Here is an 18,009-nt window from a genome sequence, read left to right on the forward strand (position 1 = left end):
TGGGGGCATGGCAACCACCACAATAGAATTAAACCATATAAAAAATATGTACGATACACCTTCACAAAACAAAACTCGACCTGAACCCCCTGCCATCCAAATAATGTCTGCGGACACCAAAATTGATTGCGGACTCGGCAGTACCTGCACACCCCTTTTCACCTGTAAAAACAGCTCGATATCATCTTTATTCCACTCCCACACCACAACCCTTTCCGGGCCCTCTTTCGGCCACCAAATAACCCCAAAGGCGTTTTCCAAACTGTTTGTTCACAGAATTGTCCACAGAGTACCGCTGTGTTCGTGGATTCAGTGGCACCTGCATGCCCTTTTTATGCCCATCAAAACAGCTCCATATCATCTTTATTCCACTCACCCACCCTTTCCAGGCCCTCTTTCAGCCACCAAATAACCCCACATTTGTTGTCCAGTAGTTTTCCCCACTGCACTACCCACGGACACCGATGGCTGTACCCAGATCCAACGTGCTGACTGTTTAAAAAAATATGGCACACCACACGTTTTTGCCAATCCAATCATTGGGCACATACGATGTCGTCAGACATCACGCAGGACCATGATTGGTCCAGACGCATCCGTGGACTCCAAATCAGGGAAGTGAGTTTGCAGACTGGACCCAGATATCACACATTTTTTCACCTACTTTATGACCATTTGTTTTTTTAAACTACTGGACGGATTTACACCAAATTTAAAAAAACATGCTTTCAGGACCAATCTGCAACTCCTGGCACAAATTAGGGGAAAATCTGTCTGGCTGTTTGTGCTGTAGTTGCGATCAAAACGTTTTTTCCATTGCGTTTATGAGGATTTTCACAAGGTTTGGCCCCCCACTTTCATGAAACTTTGCCTCCCATGGACGAAACTGCACCAACTTTGAAGGATTATTCCTAGGGGGTCATATAGCTTCTTTGCAAAGTTTGGTGAGGATTCGTTCGGGGGGGCAAAGTTATAAGCCGCCCAAAAAATGCTCTTTCTATGAATTGAGCAACGTGACCATAACTACAGGGCCATTACCACAGGCCCTCTAATGTAAAAAACAGAGAACAGCGCATGTAGCTCATAGGTCGCAATCTGCCGCACCATCAACAAAGAATTGATCTTCAGTCCACAAATTTGAATAAAAAATGTAGGAAGTTTATTATTTTATAATAAAAAAAATTCCCTGGCATCAAGACAGGAGAAAAACACGTAACGCATTTCACACCCAACCGGATGCTTGATCACACAAACAAACACAAAAAAATGTCACTGGAGTGCTCATTTAAATGGCCATTCTTCACTATATATGCCACTATATGGTTTCCAAAATATGGCAGCCACCTTAGCTTAGTTTCCGCAGTCTAAAAACACCAATAGGGTTAGATGCTTAGTCAATGCTAAAGCATGAAACATGCAGATATGAGTACTGGGAGAGGACTTCTTTTAGAAGATTGTAGGACATATATTAAATAATGCAATGGGTACATTCAATTCAACAGATTTCATAATCCCACTCCAGTGCTTATCCACTCTCAAATGTATATGCAATGCCATAAGAAGCCCCACAAGGTAAGGGACCCTAAATCAAGACATAGCCAAATAAGCATCCAAAAATGCAATAACTCTGAATTTCAGACCATGTAACTTCATGCATGTAGGTCAGAATGCATTTTCTATCTCATATTCTTAAACCAACCATAATGGTTCAAGGAACTGCAAAGTGCACATTTATGTATAATTTAGCAAATGTGCAAAAAACATGCTTTGAATCATGTTAAGTCTGCAAATCTGCAATTGTGCAAAAATGCATAGAGTAAAAGTGCAAAGTGCCTAAGACTATGAATAAAGTCCAGTAACATCACAGAACCAACGCACAGGTAAATATCACAGACACATTTATCGCATTGTAGAGTGCAAATTCCTGCAAAAAATGCTATAAACAAAGTGCAACATGCATAGAACTGTAAACACGTTCTTACATATCAGAGAACCAGCTGGGTGTTATTCTTTAGCTATTATTGGCATAACCTATTCAAGTGCAAAGGGCATTGAGTTCTAAGCACATCATTCTAAATACAAGATGTATCCCCCATGTAACCAAATTGCAGCTGAATACCACTGACACACGTTATTACATTGTAAAGTGCGAATTCCTGTAAAAAATGCTATAAACAGAATGCAAAGTACAAATAACTGTAAACACATTCTTACATATCAACAAACCAACTGGATGTTATTTTAAAGATATTATTGGCTCAGTCTATTAATGTGCAAAGTGCATTGAGTTGTAAGCACATCATTGTGGATACAAGATGTACCCCCTCATATAGACTGTGTTCCAAAACAACTTTAATTTCAAAGAAGAATTGATTCAAATAAAACAAAAGAAAAGAAAAAAAACGCTCACAAGCAAAACCAAGAAAAATAAGCAAAGTCAAATGTCCATCTCAAAGTATTCACAGTCAAATTCCAATGAAGGTATAAAGCTTCTTGTCAGTGTTATGACCTGGTGGGACTTTGGTTTCAAAGTCAATGATCAATTTTGCTTCCATTTGGCACAACTTCAAGGTTGTGTCCTCACCCATTGGAGGTTTAGGCACATGATTCACTCTAAAGAAAGAAAAACCATTTAAAATACGCCTATGGTTTTTGGCTTACAGATGGTGCTGCCAACATGCCACTTCTCACATGGGAAACACAAAATATACACCTTAAATTCAGTATTACATGTGATATTTGAACAAATGGTATAGGTGGTATACATCACTGGATCTAAACTTTCAATTGTGGTACTGCATATTGACAGACCTTACACTTCTGACATCTATACAATCCCAAATGATTTATAGATAACAAACCTAGTTTCTCTGGAGGCAAATAGCTTGACACAAGTTTATCTTTCAGAGAAGGGGACCTCCTATAGGTAATGCTAGGATGGTCTGGTAAAGTTTTTGGCAGATCTTTTATCAATCTTGAAGACATGCCAATGTCTGAAAATTATATCATGAATATATTGTGAATCAGGACACTATGCTAAAATAAGTTTGATTACATTAATGTCTTCAAAATTGTCCTTTCTTGGATTATTTAAAAGAGTATAACGATTCAGACGTTCGGCTCTATTGAATTCAGTAACTTTTTTTGAATAACCTCTTGAAAGAACATTCTAAGCATTGATAGAGCATTCCTACTCAAATTTATTTAGAGCTCAGCAATTACATTTAAGACAAATACATTTGCCATAGGGGATACTGTTTATACATGTTGCCAGATGGTTAATAGAGGCAGCCAAACGAGCATTGGAATCTGTACGCTTGCGATGTACTGATGTATTTATACCATCTTCAGTCACACGTACTCGAAAATCAACAAACATCACTTCTATCTTACTGTGTGGCTCTGTGAAATGTAAATTCAAGTAGTTACAATTGAACGTTTTAACAAAATCTAGCCATTCGCTCTCATTCCCCTTCCAAAAGACAAACAAATCATCTATGAAGCGCAACCAGCAGGCCACTTTCCAGTGAAGCAATCATCTTGAGGAGACCACACAATGCTGCTTTCCCACCACCCCATAGCAAAGATAGCATACGAGGGGCAATGATAGCCCCCATCACAGTTCCCCTCAATTGATGGTAGAAGGAACCTTTGAATATGAAATCATTATGTGTCAGACAGAAAGAGATCATTTCCAAAATCATAGCTGTGTGGCTTAAATTGTTGAGAGCTCTAGTGTCCAAAAAAATGTGCAGGTCAGAATGCATTTTCTATCTCATATTCTTAAACCAACCATAATGGTTCAAGGAACTGCAAAGTGCACATTTATGTATAATTTAGCAAATGTGCAAAAAACATGCTTTGAATCATGTTAAGTCTGCAAATCTGCAATTGTGCAAAAATGCATAGAGTAAAAGTGCAAAGTGCCTAAGACTATGAATAAAGTCCAGTAACATCAAAGAACCAACATACAGGTAAATATCACAGACACATTTATTGCATTGTAGAGTGCAAATTACTGAAAAAAATGCTATAAACAAAGTGCAACATGCATAGAACTGTAAACACGTTCTTACATATCAGAGAACCAGCTGGGTGTTATTCTTTAGCTATTATTGGCATGTCTCTAGATCAAACTTATGATCTACAGAGATGTACAAGGACATTAAATCAAGAGTGGTTAACAATATACCTGTTTCCCACGAGATTTCATTCACGTGTTTCTAGAAATCTGTGATATCACACACAAAAGATGGTAACGTGGACACTAATGAATTAATGGTCTCATCGACAAATGTGCCCAAATTCTCCAACAAAGAGCCACACAAGGTAACAATTGGCCTTCCAGGAGGCCTAGCAATTGACTTATGCACTTTTGGTAAACAAATACATATTAGAGGTTACTGTGCACAAGGGAACAAAAACCTTGCAGTATTCAAGTCTAGAATACCCTTATCTGACCTTTTCTGAAGTAGATCAGAAAGGTTACAGATAATATCAGGGAAAGGGTCAGTGGCAATTTGATATAGCAAGAACAATCACGTAATTGCCTAGGGCTTCAGCTACCTAATCCACAGGGTTCAGAAGGGCTATGTTACAGCCCTTATCTGATGGTTTAATCACTACCACAGATACATCTTGAAGTTGAGCCAATATCTGTTCCTGCTTAACTGTCAAATTATGAACAACAGGAGTCTTAGTATGTCGTAACCGTCTCAGATCAGCTACCACCAGATCTTGAAAAGCCTCCAAACTGCCTCCAGTTATTGGAGGATTACATCTAGACTTACATTGGAAATTTGTACACTTAGACCATTCAGTATCAATGCCAAAATCAGATAAACTCAAATTATTGTCTTGAAACTGAATTTGAGCCAAGTCCGCCATTGCAGGCAAAGTAGGTAAATCGGCAATGGTTAGGTAAATTGTCCCAGTTCATGCAGGTAGTTTTTCTTTTTCTGACATATACATATATTTATATATATATATATATATATATATATATATATATATATATATATATATATATATATATATATATATATATATATTATATTGACAGAAAGCTGAACCAGGATGTTTTCAATCAAAATGCAACATATAGAATATGAGCTATAAACTTATATCAAATGTATTGCTGTTTATTTATTTATTTAACGCATATTCTGGCATTCACATTGGGCTTCATTACAAGTTTGGCGGTGCAGGAAAAAAGTGACAGTAATTCCGTTACTGCCACTTTTCCCGCAACGCCAAACTACAAGTTTGTGGGTGGGGAGCCTGATTTACCTCCAACCAAGAACTGAAGGTAAGTCAGGCACCCCACCAGCAGAAAACAGTCGGTGTTACTGGCACCGGTATTACCGGTGCTGGTAATATCGGCATTCCCCTTATTGGACTCCATGGAATGGAGAATTACCTATCCTTACTTTTACCTGTTATCTGCTGGTAATTCTGGCAGACCTGGTGGTCCGTTTGGTGGAATCCCGCCAGATTGAATGGTGGGATACCACCAAACATATAATGAGGCTGATTGTTTTTTAAGTAACCCAATTTTTGGTAGATAATGGAACCCTTAGTCAGTAAGGTAAATGGATCTGCAGCGGAATTACAGAGATCACAGCCATCACTCATTAGACAATATTTTGTCTTGAAGTACATGTCTGCTAGTCTCCAGTGCAAAGACTGCATTTCCCAGCCAGCCCCCACCTCTGAAAGCATGCTATATGCGGTGGACTGACATGTGGCCAAAGGTGCCCTAGCCCCATCTGCATTTCCTTATGGTCCAGTGGGGAAATAGGCTGGTTGCCATTGAATGATGCTTCTGATCATATACATCCCTCCAGCATTTATTAGTGTTACTTACGCTTTAGTGGCAGCATGTAGCACTAGGTGCCTTCACATAAATGGATCATTCCCCTGTGCTATTCCTCCTCTTTTGAGTCAAAGCTTCAGCTCTCCTGGTTTATGGCGCGTCACCGCACCCCAGCCACCACCTGCCTTCCACTAGTGTTCCCCAAAGTCCCACATCTGTTGGGTTGTGATTTCTTTCATCACTATTACTCTTGCCTCTCATGAGCCATTGTTCCGCTGATCACCCCATTGTCCATTACTGGTGATTACTCCTCATCCTTACCCCTCCAATACTCTGACATCTGGCTCCTCAACGAACTATACACTTATTTCTACCTCCTCTCGTCATCCATGCAGCCCCCTCCTCCAAGGGCTATACCTTCTTATATAATTCTTAGATTCACATATCCTGTAATATCTGAATCCCATAATTTTAGATCGCACTTTTGTTGACTTTCAATTGCTCCCACAGTTGAGGCCCCATATTTCTGCGGCTGTGGTTCCTCCCGTCACTACAGTACACACCCTTTTTGAAATTTACCACCCTTCTAAACTCCAGAATACACCTCAGCTGAATTATGGCTTGTCCCTAGACTTCAGATCATACATCTTCCAAGTTATGCTTACTCTCCTACCTCCATGGACTGCACCACCAGAATGATGGCCATGGTTACGGCAAGCCACCTCTGTGCTGCAGAGCGCCAGGCCCTCTCCCGCCTGAGTTATGGCTCTTCCCTTCTAAGAAAACCAGGTGGAGACACCAGATCTACTTCTACTTCTACTACTGTCAAAAAGAGTGGGCGACCATTTTCATCCACATCGTCCATTGCTTCCCAATGCACATCCACCAACACCTCCACTGCTGTCAATCATAACCACTTTGGGTGGTGTTACATAGCTCTGCAGGTGACATGCAAACAGCTGGTGGTATGTGGCCCAACATTTTCTGTTTCACCTTTGGGTTCTCTGTGACTTTTAAGGAGGTGGCCTGTGTTGGTTACTGAATGCTTCACTTTAGTTTCCACTTTTCGGTGTCCTGTGGTTTTAGTTTGTCCTCAGTTCACTAGTTTCAGACTTCAAGCAAGTTCTTTTGAACCTACGTGCTTCTGTTTTCTTTGCAATGTCAACAGTGAAATCATTTTCCCCTATTTTGTTTTTCTTAGTAAATTAAAGCACCGTTGCACCTTGTAGCAGATTGATGTACATTTGTTACATTATACAAACTATTGCTTTGTCTGTTTCCATTTACTTTCTGCCGTTTACACTTCAGTCTGTGATGTTGCAGTGTTTATTTGCCTTTTTAGTAATGTCTGGATTTGTCTGCATGTCTTACGGGTTGGCATTCTTGGCGCTGCGTGAGGACATTGATGTGCTGCAGGCAGGGAGGATGTCCAACCAGATCTCTTTCTTTTGCATGGTTCAATTCATGATGAAGATGTGGATGAATGCTCTCGATCACGAGGCCCAGGACTCTGTCAACAGCAGTGTAGAAACAGCCTCGGGAGCTACAGGTGTTACTGTTACCATGGTTACCAGATCGCATCCAATGGGCGCTCCTGTATTCCTGTGAAAGCAATGGCTGCAGCAGATGGTAAGTGGAAACAGCATTGCACAAAGACAATCTGTAAACGTGGATATCGATTGTGACCTATGGATACGTGAAGGACAGATACCACAATAGTAACCTATGTGTAGACACCTTGTCATAAGTGACCAAGTACACGATAAATAGATCAGGATATTGGTATTAATGTATGGACCCATCATAATCTTTTGATAGACTTGTCCAAATGATCATGAGACTGTCGATTGCTATGTATTGATTAAACCCTATGGACTGTGCCATTCAAATAATCTGTCACGTAAAGTTTATCAACCCCAGGTCCTCTGCTGCGTCTCCGCTCAGGAGGCACTGTGGAAATAAAACAGCCAAAAGCCTTGCGTAAGGCTTTTACGAATTTAATTTCCATCACGGCTCATTTTCATTGATTTGTACAGTGGAGAGGAGGGGTGTAGCGTAACCTACGTTTCCACTGCTTCCTTTCTCTCCACCATGGAAATACCCCAGCATTTGTGCCGCCCTGAATTTTCATGCTGGAGCAAATGCTGGGGATTCCTATTAAGAGGCCGGATTTTTGCACCAGAAAAAAAGCAAGGGGATTCCATACAAATAGATTGTAGATACTGTCTGCCAGGCTTACATGGCAGACAACTTTACTCAATTTGCATGGCAGAGTGCAAAATGGCAGCATACAAGTGTATACACTCCCCTTTGGAACTCTCTAATGCAAATAAGGAACGTATGGTGGCAGGGACCAGTGTACGTTAAAGTGTACACGTAGTGTGTCCCCTCTGTCAAATCACAGTGATCTCGAAAATGAGCCCTTCTGTGCCATGCACCAACCTTAACCTAAACTGGCCCATCTTTCATGACCATCCAATCCCAGCTTCTTATACCCATAGAACCTTTACTTTCGTCTGGTTTCTCTATGTTCTTCGTATACTGAAAACGTAGACAGTGGGCCGGGACTTCTATGCATGCAGCACCTATCCAACGTGTCACCCATGGGGAGATTAAAAAAAACTGACAATGACCGGGCCTTTGAGAAGTAAATCCTCACTTGGTCAGCTGTCTAGTCTGGTCCAGCTCTACTTTGGAAAAGAAAGACTACCAATAAAATGTCTTCTCAGTAGCAATGGAATGCCAACCCAATGCTGAACACTGTTCTGAATAAGTTCCCATATCATAACATAGCATGTAATCCCTACACCAAGGAGCCTTCATTAGTACAAACAGATGGAATTAACTGCAAACCAGTGCTTATGTAAAACCAGTGGCATCCACAAGAGATACTCTTTAGTTAGGAAAATCAATACTCAAAATGGACCATTAAGAAATTATACGAGGACGAGCTACAAGGTTAGCCAAAGGGAAATGGAAATCCCACAACAGAGAAACTGATGATTCACTTGGGATCAATGCTAATTCACCAGGGATATTTGAATGATCCTAGAGACAATATGTATGTCTAAATTAACCCAGAGACCAATACTATCTGAAAAACTGGGACTTGACATTTGAAGCCTAATTAGATGTCTGCTGGGCCTCATTACGAGGTTGGAGGTAGCCTTGCCCGTAAAACCGGCAAGGCTACCTCCAAACTCGCATCCAGGTCCGGCACCCACGAATGGGCAATTACTGGGCTATTCCGCCCCAACCGGACCTGGCAATTGTCCTTTCATGGGTGCCGGGCCCAGTACATCCCCATTCCCATTTAAGCCCCGTAGGGCTCAGTGAGAATGGGGAGGGTGCTACCACCATGTTCTGCTCGTGGGTGCCGGTACGGCCACCAGGTCATTGAGTTTATGATATAGGCCATTGGAAATATGTAGAACATCAGAAAGAACCATTGTTTCATCCATATGTATACAACAGTACACCAACTGTAGACCAATGATAAACTGCATAGAAGCACTTAAATGATAATTTACCAGACTGGACTTTGACATGAATATGTGGACAAGTTGGTATGTATAGACAGTGACACTGAGTAGAAACCGGGGATTCTTCAGTCCATGCCGCCATGCGCTTCAGTGATGTGGCCAAATGTCTTCCTCCAGCTCAAGGTGCTTGTGGTGAATACGGCTGCACTCTGACCTGTAACCATGGTGGCTGTGAGCACGTATCCCGAGTCTGCCCTCCAGGATTCACCATGAGTGAGATGGTCAATGGTGTCACCTGCACAGGTAAGATCATTTGCCCTTCCTGCTGTTTGTTGTATAGGGCCACAGGAGCAGAGCATACGTGTGCATTTCCCCCTGCAACCACCTCTCATAGTTGTGCATGCAAGTTTTTTGTCCGTTATAGTCTGCAGTGCATTTAAACACCTTCACAGATCTCTGGCATCGTTATACAAATATACATGGAAATCAGCAAAATTAGCTCAAGCAGTTCAGAAACACAGTTGCAAATGGACCAAAGAGCCCTTTAGTTCTACAAAATATTCCCCAGAAAAGGAAACACATCTTTTGGGGAGGAACCTTTGGGTTTTTCACACACACGAATAGTTGCAGCACTTGTGTAAGGCTGGCCGGTATTCTTAGGCTGTTGTTTGGTGCAGGCGTACCACTGTTACTTTCAAGCATCACTGTGTACGATTAAACACATGTGCATGGTCACAGAAGGATTAACTACTGTCACTCCTTGTGTGGGCGAATCACTGCTGTCATGACTTTTTCACATGCTGTGCAACAATTATTATTCTGGCTGTTTGTTTTCATGGATGTGCGATAATCAACTGGTCCAGCTCCCATCTATTGGGTTAATAATAATCGCCTTTTGTTGGCATGGGTGTAATTTTAGGGAAGGACAAGGGGGATTGCCCCCTCTACCCCCAACTTTCATGGCACACCATTTGGTCCCCCTCATTTGGCAGGGACCCCTTTCCTTTAGATGTCATGCCCCACCCCCACACATTTTCAGCAAAGTTACTCCACTGTTGCATGGTTTTGTAGCTATTGCACATGCCTCGCCTCGTGTCCATGGGTTTGTGCAAACTGACTGCGTTTGGGGTTGGTGTGTAGGGATACTACCATGTAGGTAATCACAAGTGTCAATGCTTGTTTGACAGGTGTTACTGTTATTGTTATGTAACCTTTGTGAGGCGCAGCTCGCCGGAAGGCCTCAGTGCTCACCAAGACAGAGGAGAGCCAGAGCCAGAAGGACACCAGGAAAAGAAGGAAGAAGAATCTATTTGTTAGAATTAAAAAGAAACATTTTAAGGGATTTCTTAAAGGAGAGTACTGCAGAGCAAAGGCAAAGAGAGGTGGGGAGTAGGTTCTACAGGCGAGGGCGATGAAGTCAAAGCTGGTACCACCAAATCGAGTCATCTTATAGCTAGGAAGTTCAAGTCTGTTGGAGTTGCTGGAGCGAAGTGAACAGGAAATACAGGAACCCTTAATACGATCCTTGAGATACACTGGCTTTGTCAGTAAGGCACTTGAGAGTGAGAAGCAAGAAACTGTGATTGATACGATGTTTGATGGGAAGCCAATGAACAAATATATACGTGACTCTGTGACATAATTCCCTCTAGAGAGGCCACAAACAGCTCGAACCACATTATTTTGGGCAACTTGGAGCATGTCCAAGTTAGACTTGGAGGTACCTGCCAGCAGGCTGTTACTGTAGTCGAGTTTGGCGTTGACCAGGGCAATAGCAAGGGAAGCAGTGTTGGATTCAGATAGAAAAGGTTTTATTTGCCTGATCACTTGCGTATTATAGGCACAAGATGTCTTTACCTGGCTGGCATATTTCTTCATATTTAATGAGGAATCAAGATATACGCCGAGGCTCTTAACCCAGTGACTGGTTTTGATGGAGGAGCCACCAATGTTGAACGTTGCATATCTAGGGTTCATCTTCAGAGGGCACCGAGTGTTACCTACTAGCACAAGCTTGGTTTTGTTCCCATTGAATGCTTGGGAGTTATTAATCATCCATTCTTCTAAGTATCTATGCTTTTATTGTGTGAGAGGTAAGTTTGCAAGAATGATACATGGGTTTCTTTTTTTAATGAGTGCACTACCACTGCATGTTTTAGTGGTCCTTGCAATGCCCACTCTCACGGTGTCTGCGGATTGACCCTCTCCCTAACTATCATGATTTGCTGATGATTTTTTCTGTTTCCTAGACATCGACGAATGTGAGACAGCCTCTTGTGAAGGGATATGTCTGAATACAGATGGAGGATTTGTTTGTGAGTGCAGGCCTGGGATGCAGCTCTCTGCTGATAGGCAGAGCTGTGTGGGTGAGTACCTCCAAGGGAATAACACCACGTTGGGAGGTTCATGAAATTGTTATGTTTCTATACTAATATAGCGCATACGATCCAAAGATAATAAGCACTTGTTGTAAAGAAGTTGTACCACAAGATGTGGCACAAAGGTATATTCAGCATTTCAGATAATGAAGGGACAAGTGTGTGTTTTAAATGTTTTTGGGGAAAATCTGAATGTTTGGCTGGTGTTAAGATGGATTTCCAATATCAACACTGGGGGTGGATTTTGGGATGTCAACCTATAACGGTGAATGGGAAAGACGCTGAAGTCTAGCCAAACCCAATTACGTTAGGGAACAGAGTGGCAGGGCTTAGACTCAGGAGAGGTGTCAGTGTGGTCTATGGCTTCTGTGGGCCCACACAGAACACCACAATACGTCCAGTTAGACGGGAAAGTACAAACATATTCAAAGATTTATCAGGCCTTTAGAATACACACTAAATAATTAAATCTCTAGGGAGGTATTGTCACAAAACTACCATAAAATACATGTATACATTCGCCCTTGTGAGAAGATAGAAATACATTTAATTAAAAACCAGTGAAATGCAGGCAAGTAATCAGATGGATAAAACACAATAGTTCCCTAACACCTAGTAAGTCCATCCCTCTGATGAACTGGGGCCTAGCGCCCTAAAGTCATCAGTTCCAAAAGATATACGTTTTAGGTAGGTTTACTATTGAATTTGGAAGATGCCAGTAGTTGCAATTCCGAGTTTCAAAAGTTAGGAAAAGTTCAAGTAAGTAGCTCTCCCAGTCCGACTACACTAGGGAACGCTTAGGAGGGAATCCTAGACTACACCACCACCAATATGACCCAGGCAAAAGAGAGATAAGGCCAAGACTTTTTATGGCCATCTAACCCCACGGAGGATGGGGGCCGGGAGAGTTATGTTAACTTACCCCTCTTACTCTGATGTCTGCAGAGACCACTTCGGAGGTTCTGGATTCCATTGGGTACACATCCTTCTGTGCTTGGTACGAGCCAGCTAGGCCCAGCGGTCACAGGTGCAGAGGTCGGTTTTGGCATGGGATTTAGTTTCGGTCGGTTGCGGTACCTGTATTATGGTTCCATGCACGGTCAAGCTGAACGCCCTTATGACGAAAGGAAGAAGACTTCTTCAGGGAGTGAAGAAGATTTTTTGCCACAATAAGGCAGCAACAGGAGATCTTCTTTGGGCGAACAAAGAGCAGGCCCTTGACTGCTTCCGTTGGGACTAGAAGCCTAAAGATGCAGGAGCAGCCATCTTGTAGCACAAGTTGGAGATCCTCCAAGTTCCAAGGATGCACTTGGAATATTGGGTACTGCAGTGAAGAAGCCGGTAAAGAGCTAACCAGTCCACTGAGTGGTCCAGGGACAGTTTCAAAGACTCAGCAGGCATGGATCCTCGAGCAGGGGTCCAACCTGGTTGTTCTCACTGTTCCGGGGGTTGAAGCACCGACAAGGGCCTTCTAGGGATCAGGACAGAGCAGCAGTGCTTCACCTGGATTTGGATGGAAGTGATAATTGTCAGCTGTAACCAACCGTCATCATCATGGCTTCAGTGGAATGCATTTCTTCATAGGGGTCTTGGCACCTACTATGATTGGTTGAATGGCTGTAGGAGTACTCCTTTTATGCAAGATTTGGACTGGATGCTTGCCCTGGTCCACCAATGGTAAGGATCTGCACCATTCAAACGGGCAGTGGCTCTTCAATCATGGATAGCTACTGGCCACACATTCTGCCAGCAACAGAAAACATGTGACCGAAGTGCAGACTGGGACCAGACAGTCCCAGCCCCCACATCTGACCACACATACATATTGCCCCTTTGCCAGGGCAAGCAGCCACTTTCCCTTTGAAAGGCCACTCCAAATATGGCATTTCTGGACCTGAGAGGGCAGGATGAAGGCCAAAGGACAACATGACCAAAGACTGGTGAAAATCTCATGGTACAGTCATTTTAGATTATGTAGTACTCTTTCTGGCATCATGTGGTAACATCCAAATGCCAACTAGCCGGGAACACTTTGACTCTTCTTCATCAGTAGCTCTCTATGCCAAACTACCATTAGCACCAACCATGTGCCTGACCTGTGCTGCTTAATGGAGCCTAGCCAGCCATCTAAGTCCTAAGCCGGCAACAATGCACACAAGCATCTCTTAAATTATACTCTTACAACCTCCTACACATGAACTGCGGTCACCGAGGGCATTCAAACCACAAAGCGCATTGAGACCATACAAATGGGGAAAGAGCGATATATAAATAACAAAATACAATACAATACAATACAATACAATACAAGTAAAAAGTTAAAAACCTGGTAGAGTATTATCTGCTCTTACCGACCCATCCTGGGTATATTGCATTAATAACCACAAAGTTCCAAAAATAGTTATAAGGATACAAAGTATCCCAACCACGTTACACTGTAAGGTGGTGTGTAAAGTTTTAAAAATGCAACAAATCCACTAACGGAGACATGAGGCCTCATTACGGTTCCGGCAGAAACCGTGCCGGTGCTACCAGCGGGTTGCCTCTGGACCGGATATATTTACCGACATTCCCGGTGACACTGGGAGATTGCCACCCCGGCGGCCCGGAAAATCAGGCACCGGTAAAATGCTGTTCTCCATTCCAATAGAGTCCGATAGGACATGGAAGCACCACCACCTTTGTTAATGGTGCCAGTGCTTCCGTGATGGGTCTGCCTACTGTGGCTGCTGTACCTGGCAGGGTCAGACCTGTCGGGCATGGCGGCTCCAGCAGGCAGAGTGTATGTCATGACCCCTGCCCCTGGCCTTGGCAGTCAGGCCATCTGGGCTGCACCACGGTCTTCCATCATGGTCCCAAGGGCCTCATCATGTCCCCCAATACTCTCTTGGAGTCAGTCCTGGTGCCTTTGGTGCCAGGCTCATATGGGAAGTCAGAGAACTGGAACTCGCAATAGCATTTATGCAACAGGGATGCCCATGCATGGCTCAGTTCCAGGACTGAGCCATGCGGTCTAGCATTTTAGCTCTGGTCGGGCCTGGGGGCACCTGGGATACCTGCAGGCTATATAAGCCACACCAAAGCTGGAGAACACGCTTCGCGTTACTCTGCTGGTCTCAGCATGACGCTCACCGCAGTCTGTTGGAATCTTCCTCTGCATTCCTGGCCCGATACCTGCAAGAACAAGAACACCGTTAGTATTCGCTTACCTGCTTCTGTCCTCTGCTCAGAATCCCGAACATCCAGCATCTCGGCGAATGCTCTCTCTCTCTTGGAAGCTGCAACTTGGGAAGAACAGAGAAGCAGCATTAGTAAGCGTTTATTCTTCAACAGTGAAAAAACAACCAAAAGGCGCACACTTACCTGAATTTGACTTGCTTTTGGTTCACGTCCATCCTGGGCCATCCACCGATCTGCAAGAAGAAAGAAAAGGCCGATTAACACGCAGAAGTGCTAGAAGGCGGTTCGCGCAACACTTTACTCACCGCTCTCCATCTTCTCGGCAACATACAGTTCAGAACATCACGGCGGCCTGCAAGAAAGGGACAACAAACAGGTTAGCACAAGAAAGGCACATAGCTCCACGCTCTGCGCTTTTACTTACCATCTCGTGCACATCCCCAGCAGCACGGCATCACCAGAACTCCTTTCGCACCTGAGAAAGAAGGAAAGACATTCATAGGGGCATTTGCAAAATAAAGGACAAACTGCCAAAACAGCAGACTTACCTGACGAATGGAGTCGCAGCAGGTCTGGACTCTGAGGGGACCGCACCAGTGAAGCAACTAGGTTGCGACGTGCCCATCCACAATGCACCCCTGCACAGAACAGCAGGACGGAGAGCGCACCATACCGAATAACAAGGTGAGGAGAGCACTAAGGAGTCGTTGGGTCCACAAGGGAGGTGGGCTCCGGGCTAGAAGAGACAAAAAAGCTAAACCCAAACTCCTGTGTTTTCAGACCTGGTCTTCAGCTGAACAAGAGTCCAAGGGAGTGGGTCCAAGGTCAGAATCAGTCCAGCCAGACTGGGTGGCGTCCCCATGGATACCAAGTGAGCGTTACGCTGTAATATGCCGGTCCAGAAGCTACGGTGCCGGTAAGCTGGCACCCTTGTTTCCGAACCAGCAGGGTCAGAATGAGACCCATGGTCTCCCAGTAGTGATAGTCTTATACACTGATCAATTTCCCCATAAGAATGTACAAAAAGCAAGGGAAGTAACAGACAGCTTTACGTACTGCCAAAAAGTCAGGTCAGCAGTAAAAACAAAGCCAAAAGAAAAGGTGTCCTATAAAAGTCTATGGGAGGAAAGAATAAAAAAGAAACTATTTCTTAACAGATGGGATCGAAGTAGAAAGAGAAGACCATTCCAATGTGTAGACTTGGAGTCAATAGGGGTTTCCCACCTTCTGATTTCAGCTTATAAAACGGAACGATTGGTTGACAAGCATGAGCAGATGTCAGCATTGTACTAGGTTGCTATGTATAGATCTAGCTGGAGAGACAACACAGTATTTGAGTTTGAAATAAAGCTTTATGTGATACAGTGTCTACTTTGAGCAGGATCAAGACCTAAAATGGGAGTCAGTGTAAGTTACGAGGAATAGTGGTTATATGGCCAAATGAGGCAGCATTGACAACTGTGCAATCAAACCTATTTTGTATTAGGTCAAATTGAGAAACACTTTTTTGGGCACAATCATAATTTAAAACATTCCCGTAGTCAATCTTATTTCCAACAATAACTCTGGTTATGTGGCCAAGACGCTCTTCTGAAAGAAATTGACAGATATTGACGAAATGGGGACAATAATGCAATCATAGAATTGATCCCGGTACAATCTAGGTTATTCATCTTCATATTCAGATGTGAATCGAGATTAATACAGCAATAAACCACTAACAGGGGGTCCATTAACGGTGTGGTATTGCCCTGCGGGGTTCACTCGGGCCTTAACGATAGCCCCAAGTGCGAGGAGTTTATTGCTATTAGTACTCCAGCACGTTGTAGTGGGGTACTAATAGTGTTATTTATCTTGAGTTGAGAAACAAAGTGTTTGCTGTTTCTCAGCTCGAGATAAAACGTGCAAATCAAGATGGCTGCCATGGATCAGGGAGAAGAGAACTACATGTAGTCCCTTCTCCCTTTCCATGGAGACCATTGCTGAATTGGGGATGAGCCGGGAACACGAGTGTTCCCGGCACCTACGAGGGACGGGGAAGCACAAGGTAAGTGGGGTGGAGGGTTTGTTAATGTTGAAAATGGGGGGTGGGGTGGGGGTAAAGGGCAGGGGATGTGGGGGGAGGGATCACACTTACCTTGTGGTAAAGACCCCGTTCTGAGCATCCTCAATGGCTGCCCCCCGGTCACCTCACTGGGTACTAATACCCATTGATTTAGGTTTAGATAGAATGTGGAGGTTTATATTATCAACTTGAAAAGACAAAGATTCATTCGTAGTTGTCCTAGCTTCAGAAAGAGTACATGGTATAGAGAGCTCCGTTTTTATAACATTTCAAACTTAACCAGTCTGAGTCCATCCATTCTTTCATGAGGGATCCCAACTCAAAGGAGTTTATCATTATCTGTTGTAAGATTATTAAAAAGGTGACAATACGTTTGGGTATCATCTCTGTAGCAGGGATACCCAACTTCCATAGTGGAAAGCGATTCATGAAAAGGTTGGAGATATATGTTAAATAGTAAAAGGGAATGAGAGGAACCTTGTGGAAAACCCCAAGTCATTCATATATTATCGGTTTTGATCTTTTCAAGAGAAATTCATGTGGTCAGGCTACATGGAAAGGTGAACCATCATTGTGAGTCTTTAGTAACCCTGACCACTGTGACTAATCTATGAAGGAAAATCTGATGGTCCATGGAGTGTAAGGCAGCGACAGATTTACCATATGCCAAAGGAGATTGTTCCTGACATCCAGTAGGGCTGCTTCCGTTCAATGAAATGGCCACAAACCAGATTGTATAATACAGAGACAGATGTTAGTCTCAATATACTACTCTAGTTAAAAATCCATGCTCTTAAGATTTTAATCAAAAAAGGGGCATTATTGTGGAAGTTAATGTTAATGGGAAATGATGGTGTTGGCTGGGATTTATTCTCCAGTTGTTGAAGGACTGAAAAACATTGTTTTGGTGCCTTAGCTCCTTGGGCAATAGATAATTGTAATAGGTTTTATTCTTGGCAGCGATGATGACCTCCTTAAATTGCTTTCTGTGATTTAATAAATGTTGTTTACTGTCAATTGATTTTTTTGTTCAACCCAGGATCTGTAATGACAGACAAGGTGTTATTACAATGATTAACTTGGTCAAAC

The 18,009-nt window shown here is 43.1% G+C and overlaps 1 protein-coding gene across 10 annotated transcripts in view; it reads left to right on the plus strand.

Annotated features, from left to right (window-relative positions):
• Positions 1 to 18,009, plus strand: part of VWCE (von Willebrand factor C and EGF domains) — a 520,650-nt gene that overhangs the window by 291,613 nt on the left and 211,028 nt on the right. For all 10 annotated transcript variants that reach the window (XR_011279709.1, XR_011279708.1, XR_011279710.1 and 7 more), the window contains 3 exons: positions 7,289 to 7,444; positions 9,475 to 9,600; positions 11,547 to 11,663. Coding sequence is in view for 6 of the 10 variants with exons in the window: in XM_069623796.1 (XP_069479897.1) it covers positions 7,289 to 7,444; positions 9,475 to 9,600; positions 11,547 to 11,663 (399 nt within the window). In the remaining 4 variants the exon portion in view is untranslated. The remainder of the gene's footprint in view (positions 1 to 7,288; positions 7,445 to 9,474; positions 9,601 to 11,546; positions 11,664 to 18,009) is intronic.

The sequence above is a fragment of the Ambystoma mexicanum genome, chromosome 11, assembly GCF_040938575.1.
Source record: "Ambystoma mexicanum isolate Mex_15411 chromosome 11, UKY_AmexF1_1, whole genome shotgun sequence".
NCBI lineage: Eukaryota > Metazoa > Chordata > Amphibia > Caudata > Ambystomatidae > Ambystoma > Ambystoma mexicanum.